The sequence below is a fragment of the Nicotiana tabacum genome, chromosome 17, assembly GCF_000715075.1.
Source record: "Nicotiana tabacum cultivar K326 chromosome 17, ASM71507v2, whole genome shotgun sequence".
Taxonomy (NCBI): Eukaryota; Viridiplantae; Streptophyta; class Magnoliopsida; order Solanales; family Solanaceae; genus Nicotiana; species Nicotiana tabacum.
In genome coordinates, this window is record NC_134096.1 from 82,698,297 (window position 1) to 82,706,866 (window position 8,570).

At 33.7% G+C, this 8,570-nt stretch overlaps 1 protein-coding gene across 1 annotated transcript; it reads right to left on the minus strand.

Annotated features, from left to right (window-relative positions):
* Window positions 1-3,620: 3,620 nt before the first annotated feature.
* Window positions 3,621-8,359, minus strand: LOC107762879 (LRR receptor-like serine/threonine-protein kinase HSL2). Its single transcript, XM_016581279.2, has 2 exons — window positions 5,519-8,359; window positions 3,621-4,317 (listed from the first exon to the last, which is right to left on the minus strand). Exons 1-2 carry the CDS (start codon window positions 8,097-8,099, stop codon window positions 3,932-3,934), a joined length of 2,967 nt encoding a protein of 988 aa, XP_016436765.1. The 5' UTR covers window positions 8,100-8,359; the 3' UTR covers window positions 3,621-3,931.
* Window positions 8,360-8,570: the final 211 nt, after the last annotated feature.

The window sequence follows — 8,570 nt, forward strand, 5'->3', positions numbered from 1 at the left end:
GTTAATGACATTTATGGCCCAATAGGGGGGAAGGAGGGCAAACGTGAGCCATTTTCAATATCTTAGGGGCATTTTTGGCCCTTTTCCGAATATTTTATGGAGCATCTCCCGTTAGTGGCGGATGTAGAGTATAGTTACTGGGTTCCCGGGAACCCAGTAACTTTTGCGGAGACCCTGTGTTTTTATTAAAAAATTCATTAAATATCTATAAATATATAACTGTGAACTCAGTTATTATTGTATATTAATTTGAGATTACAATAGAAACTCATAAACTTTAAATCTTGGATCCGCCTCTTCTCCCGTAACACCATAATACAAGGTCTATTGATTGCTGATATAAGAATCGGAAACCTATGGAAGTATACACTACTTATTGATTATCAGAAAGCAAATCACCCTCCCCACATTTTTCTTACTCTACAGATCAAAAAGAACATCTTATAATCTATGATACCACTCGAAAATGACCAAGATAAAGATAGATAACCTATTGCCTTAGCGTGAAGACATACTTTGTTATTAGACTATTTTAGCAAAAAAAGAAAATGAAGTCAATCTATTCTTCTTTTCTTGTAAAATTTTGAGAAATGTATGCAATCAAATTGAATAGACTGTAGGGAGAGTGAAGAGCTGAACAAATACTTAATATTGAAGCTGGAAATGTTAGTTATATTGCGTTATAATTACATTTCCTACTTTCCTCTTTTTATCCTTTTCTTTTTTATTTCTCTGCTTCTTTTATTTTTTTCCTTCTTTTCTTTCTTTTCTCCTTTTCTTTTTTCTCGTTTTCTTCTTATTTTTTTCTTCTTTTCAGATCATTTATTTTTTGCCCAAATCATATTATTATTATTATTATTATTATTATTATTATTATTATTATTATTATTATTATTATTATTATTATTATTATTATTATTTATTTTCTATTATTTTGTATATTTCTTTATTTTTTAATTTTTATTTTTTTCCTTTTGTTTATTTTCTTAATTGTTGTTCCTTTTCTAATTTCATTTAACTCCTTTTTTCTTTTTTTTTCTTTTCCTCTTTATAATCTAAGTTAATTGATTTGTTTGCTCTTTTTTATTATTCTTCTACTTTATACAATAGAAAAGATAACTGATAGTAAATATTTTTTCACTTTTTTTAAAATATAACCGGTATAATATACATTTTATCTTTTTTCTTATTTTTTAATTCAATTATTAGAATAACTTATACATTATAACTATTTTCTCTTCTCTTTTGTGCTTTCATTTTTTAATTCTTATTTATCATTATTTCAAATCAATTTTTATTTCCTTTTTTTTCATAATCTAATCCTACACATTTTTATTCATTAATTATTGGAAAATAACTTACTTTAGCATATAGTATATCAAAGATAATATGTTAGTAGCAGTTGAAATATATATTGCAATATACTATGATACCCACATGCTATATATTATATACTGACTGGTTATATGATATCGATAACTCTGTTAAAAAATTGAAAAAGGAACCATTAATGTTTTTTTTTAAATACCAAATTTAACTTACATTATACCATATAATGTAAAGTATACCATTGTTATAAATTATACACAATTGAATTAAATATTATATACCAAAATAGTATATAGTATGTTATTTTGGTATATAATACAAACTATTCTTCTTCGCTAGTTCAACTCAATTTCAACCTAAATTTCAAAATTTTATTCCAGAATTTTCACCAAATTGACTCAAACTTTAGCCTCAACCTCCAATCAAATATTTCAAACTAAATATTTTGGTTTAAGAAAAAAATTGAAAAAATATGAGAACTCTGTTGAAAAGTTGCGAAAAATTCAAAAAATTATAAAAGGACCAAATTGTAATAGTATATTGTTACATTATATAGTATACTGTAACAGTATACCGTTGGAATAAACTGTATACCAAAATGGTATATAGTATATTATTTTATATACCAATTTGGTATATAGTACAAATTCTTCTTCGCTTCAACACAATAAATTATACACTAATGAATTAAATATTATATATGGTATATAGTATGTTATTTTGGTGTATAGTACAAGTCTTCTTCGCTAGTTCAACTCAATTTCAAAAATCTACTTCAGAATTTTTACCAAATTAACTCAAATTTTAGCCACAACTCCAATCAAATATTTCAAACTAAATATTTTGTTTTAATAAAAAAAAAATTAAAAAAAACATGAGAACTTCGTTGAAAAGTTGAAAAAGAACCTAATGAAAATTTCAACGAATTCAAAAACGACCAAATTGTAATAGTATACTATTACATTATATAATATACTGTAACAGTATATCGTTTGAATAAATTGCATACCAAAATGATATATAGTATATCATTTTAGTATACAATACAAATTCTTCTTTTCCAGTTCAACTCAGCTTTAACCCAAATTTAAAAAAATTACTGCAAAATCTCTACTATGAAAACGTCGTCTAAAATTTGAACAAGAACCTGAAAACTTTGAAAATTTGAAAAATGCTCCAATTATAACGGTATATTGTTACAGCATATTATATACTATTGCAGTATATTGTATACTATTATAGTATATTATTCTAGAAATATTATTGTATGTACTGCTAAATTATATTGTAGTAGTAAACTATATAACATCAATATACTTTTATAGTATATTGTATACTGTAATGATATATTGTTGGGTAATCGTGTTTCTTCTTCAGATTAAAAAGCTTCAAGCACAACAATGGAAGGTCTTTAATTTTGATTCCAATAATCACCTCAAATGAGCTCCAAATGCAACTAAATTTCAGTATAAACTTCCCCAACATACTATAGACAATATATTGTAACACCCACTTTGAATCAAACAACAAAATCTTCAAGTTGATAATCCATATTAAAGAGTTTCCAGCTCAACAATTGTGGGTCTTCAAACACATAAAAATCTGATCTGGAATTTTGAAAAAATACTTTAGCAACACCCATTCAGATACCACTTAAAGCACCAAAATTTTTATCATTGTCCCTTAATCGAGAACCACCGTAGCTCCGCCAATCTTTTATATACATTACAAAAAGATGACGAGTAATAGTGATCATATAATACTACCAGAGAGAACTATAGAAGATCAAATCAAGATGAGGCTCCTTTGCAACAACCCATAGGAAAGAAACTTTTTGCGAGAACTTAAAACAATATGACTCCTTAGATTTAGAATCTAGCAGTGTACCCCACGCCTAAAAAGTCTGCTACCTCCTTAATTAGTTTCGGGTCAATTGATATGACTGCAGTCTTGATTAAAACACCGACATGGATTTTTAAATGGAGAATTATTGAAAGGAGGAGAAACTTAGAAACTATTGGCTAGCGAATAAACAAGAAGATTTGATGGAGATGTCTTTTACGCAGAGGGGGGCGAGCGAGTAATTAATTTTGGTAGAGTGTGCATTTTTTGTAATTCTTTTGAGAATGGATAAAAATACGGGTAATAAGTTCGGGTTGAAGAGGCAATTTGCATAATTTTCCCCAATAAATAGGTAGGTCAATAACCAGCCCAACCTTGGACAGATTGGACAGGTCATTTGGGCTTGGGCCAAATTTGACAGACTAAATTTCGTCGGTCATAAATTTGGACACAGAATAAACTCGAATATGAATGTAAAGTTCATATGTTGGCAACAAAAACTCAACATTTGGTCGTTACTCATGAGCTTTACAGGTCAGCAAGCTTTTAGTTAAGCTGCTATGTATACTGGAGTATCTTACAGGGCGGTTGTTAAATCAGAGCAGCAAACTAAATCAACCTAATTATCTTTGCCAGTTTCCATTTAACTATGCCCCATCAAGCAGAGTTTAAGCAACAGACACCTATCTTCCCATATCCTACTACAGTCTACACTAGTATCAGAGTACTCAAAGCAAGAGCATGTATAAACTGTGAAAAGCTATCGGATTGACTTAGAACGAGCAACGCTGTTATCCTTCAATAATTCAACAACTCTTCTCATGGATGGCCTATTAATGGGCAGCGAAGAAGTGCAAAGCAAAGCCACATCAAAAACCTTTTTAATCTCTGCATAATTGCTTGCAGACGGATTCATTCTCTGGTCGACTAGCTGGTTCAAATCAAGAATACCATTGCTGCCCGTGACACGGCCACTTCCTTCATCTTTTTTAGACGATATTGCAACCTCTAACACCCACTTGACCATGTCCTTGTTCTCACCGAAAGAGGAGTCATTGGGCCTTTTACCCGTTATTAGTTCCAAAAGTAACACACCAAAGCTATAGACGTCACTCTTCTCATTAATCTTCAGAGTATACGCATATTCTGCAATTGAGAAAAAAGAATCAATGTACGTTCAAAGGTGCAGCCTGGAACATTTGGATAATACAGTTTGGCATCCATAGATATTTAGAAAACTTTAGCATCTCCCTAACATTACATGTTCATGACCAACATAACAAAATGTTTGCAATTGCAAACAAAATGTTTTCTAGACTTGTATCAAGAGGCCATCAACTTTTTTCCATCAAAGATGTAGGTCTGTATTTTTCTTACTTTTTCCGGGGAAAGGAGTATGGGCAGTCACTGACGACATAGTATCAACTTTACAAAAGGGATGAAATTGTATGCCTAATGAGGAATTTATGGTAGCAAGTAGAATTTAAGGTGTTACCAGATTTATTTAATAATTAGAGAAATAAGCAATAATAATTTAGGCACATGTTGCTTTCATTTTTCATCTTTCGATCAAATCTTGAATGTGTTGGCAAACACAAGGTGACAGAACACAACTCTCTTATTTTTTATTCTTTTGATCAAATCTTAACTTTGCTAGCAGACATTAGGTGACAAAATCATTCAATGATATGATGTGATCTAAGAATTAAATATTACTAGTAGACAATAAATGGTCACAACCTTTCTTTGATTTTACTTTGAAAAATCTATATTGAAACTCAGAATTAAATATTATACAATATACTACTTAGTATGTAGCAAATGTGCAGACTTCAGAAAAAGGGTGCCAGATATTTCTTTGATTTTACTTTGACAAATCCCTAGATAAACTCAGAAACAAGAATTAGCATGCAATAAATAGAAATGTAGACTTCAGAAACAGAGTTTCTAGCAAGAGGACTGACACTAGATTAATAAGTTTTCCGATCTTGTCATAAGTTTGAAACATCTATTCTATAATCGGGTCTCATATCTTATAAAAGCATCCAAAAATCAAATACTAAAAAACAATATTTTGAATGTCCTTATATACAGGATCAGGATGCAGATATTACAGTAAATATCTTTAACAAGTTAACACAGAAATAACAACAACATCGATTAGGTCTCAACTCCAATATTATAAAAAAGTTAGTTTCTTTAGCACTAGATGCTCTCGATACATTTTCTATTAACATGGAGTATATAATTCGAACAAGACTAGAGAACTTCTAGCAGTCATTGGACCTAAAGCTTGGTAACATCAATAAATTAACAGAAAATAAAAGGTTAAAGGAAAATATATTACCAGGTGCAATGTAGCCGTAGGAACCAGCAATATGGGACATGACTTGATCACTCTCCTCACTATCCTGCTGCATTACCTTAGCTAGACCAAAATCAGCAACTTTTGGCCTAAAATCCTCGTCCAACAAAATGTTATTAGACTTGACATCTCTGTGCACTATTGCAGGCAGAGAATCATGGTGCAAATAGGCCAATCCGTGAGCTGCTCCAACTGCTATGGCAAATCTCCTTGGCCAATCCAAAAGAATGCCACCTTTTTCCCCATGTAAAACATCTCCTAAGCTCCCATTCTCCATGTACTCATACACCAATATCCTGAAGTCATCACCAATGCCACTGTACAATAGTTTTACTATGTTTCCATGTCGGACTCTCCCTAGAGTCTCCACCTCCGACCTGAAAACCTCCTCGGATTCTCTTTCCCGTTTAGCCTCCCAAAGCTTCTTAACCGCAACCATCTGCCCGTTTTTCAGTTTGACCCTATATACCCGACCCGATCCACCAGCTCCAATGAGATTGTCATTTGTTAGTGAAGCTAACAAGTCTCCCTCCGTGAATCCAACCCGTTGAAATGCAGTAATTCTCCATGCACTTTTACGCTTGCTCCGGATGGGTAGCAACCTTTTGGCTTTAATCAAGACCCAAACAAGTGACCCGACAAGTATGACGGCTAAAGCTGATAAAATACACACCAAATACAAGCTTACACTTTTGGATCTTGGACATTCAGGCAGAGGTTTAAGATCCGGACTACAAAGATCCGGGTTGCCCTGTAAACCCGAGACGAAAAAATCGTTATCGAACACAAGTGGCACTTTTCCTTCAAGCCTGTTATTTGATACGTTAAACTTGATAAGCTTGAGGTTGCTCAGCTCCGATGGAATTTCGCCGGAAAGCGAGTTTCCGGCGAGGTCTAAGTACGTCAGAACCGGCAAAGTACCAAGCTCACCTGGAATCTCACCTGTCAATTGATTGTTAGCTAAATTCAATTCAGTCAAGTCGGTCCAAGAACTAACTGATTTGGGAATTTGACCCGTGATCCTATTTTCTGAAAGATCAAACTTTTGTAATGTTTTCAACTTTGTGATACACCAAGGCAACTCTCCTGATAATTGATTCTTGCTTATGTTCATGATCACAATCTCTTCCAAATTGCATATTTCCGCCGGCAATTCCCCGGAGAATTTGTTGCTGGAGATGAGAATTTCCGTTAGACCACGAGCATTGGAGATTGAAGCTGGAATTGAACCTTGAAAGTTGTTGTTTCGCAGTTCAAGAAATGTGTATCCAGCAAAACTCCAGAAACCAGTTGGTATTTCACCGGAGAATTGGTTATTATAAACACGCACATATGTTAGTGAATTACACTCCCCATAGGATTCAGGGATTGACCCACTGAACCTATTATCGAACAGGTTCAAAATCCTAAGTTTCTTTCTGGAACATAAGTTGGGCGGCAAAGAACCTTCTAGATTATTTCCAGAGACATCAAACTCATCCAAATCTGAACTTAAACCAAAATCTTGAGGCAAAATACCTGAAAAGCTGTTGTTAAAGAGCTTGAACTGAGTAAGATTCGGGTTAAGAGATAAACTTTCTGGAATTTCGCCTTCTAAATTGTTATCATTGAGATTCAAAGATACCAGCGGCAAACGGGCAAGGCTATCAGGTATTTTTCCCGTGAGATTGTTCTGAGAAGCGTCAAACCTGAACAGAGAAACAAGTCCCGAAAACGTGTTCGGCAATTCACCTGAAAATTTATTCTGAAAAAGCTCTATTTGTTCTACGGTTTTCAGTTCTCCAATGATTTCTGGAATTTTTCCAGTAAGATTGTTGATTGCCACGTCAAAATTCTGAATAGATTTCAGGTCCTTAATGGAATCTGGAATATTTCCAATAAGATTCGCAAACCGAGCATATAGAATTCGAAGTTTACCTAGTCGTCCGATTGAGGAAGGCAATGGACTTGGCTTAAATGGATTTTGAGCAATGACCAATCGAGTCAACTCGGTAAGATTGGATAAGAACTCAGGAACTGAACCATTAAGGAGATTGTTGGCAATATCGAGCTCTTGTAATCTCGGTAACCGGCCTAAGCTCGCCGGAATATCACCGGAGAAATTGTTTGAATTAACATCAAGGACGGTCAAGTTATCAAACTTGGCTATAAACTCCGGTAGCTTGCCAACGAAGAAATTTAAAGAAAGATTCAAAAAGTGCAGATGCGAACATAGAGACCAGGAGTCGGAGGAAATAGAGTCACCGAAACTGTTATCGCCGACATTGAGTTTCTTCAAAGTCGAAATCCGGCAAAAGTCGGCCGGAAAATGACCGGAGATTCCAAAACTGGTGAACTCGATGGAGACAACCTTACGCGTTTTACGATCACAGGTAATGCCAGTCCAGTTACAAGGCGCATTTGGAGCTGATGCGTTCCAATCAGAGAGCAACCCATTGGGGTCACCGAGCTGACCAGTTTTAACCCGGAGTAAAATGGCAATATCGCGGTTCAAGCAACTCGCCGGAATAATGAATAAAAACAGTTGGATGAGTAGCAGAAATTGGAGTTTCATGTGTTCCATTTGATAATACAATGAAATCTCCCTTACGGGTGAAACTAAGTCCTTAAAAAAGACAAGAGTTTGTTTTTGATGATTTAATCATAAATCACAAACATCTGAAAATGGAGGTTGGATGGTGAGGAGATAAGAGTTAGTAAGAGATGGGGAAATTTATGCATGGATTACAAGTGTAACGGAAACAGGGTTTAAGGAGAAGAAAGAGTACTGAGACTGTGAATGAGCGTTCACACATGAAAAAAACCAAGCTAATTGTTGGACTCTAATGGCGATAACAAGACAGTGTGTTATAGTGACTTAAAGCAGGATGTGATATTGAAGGTTTTGAAATATTCAAAGACTCACCTACAATTTGCAAAATTATCTACTACTTTCTTTATAAAATTTTTATGTTTAGTCAAACGATGTTGAGACTTGAGACGAAGAAACTAACACTAATTTTGAGCTTCTTATAGTATTATAAAACAGTTAGGC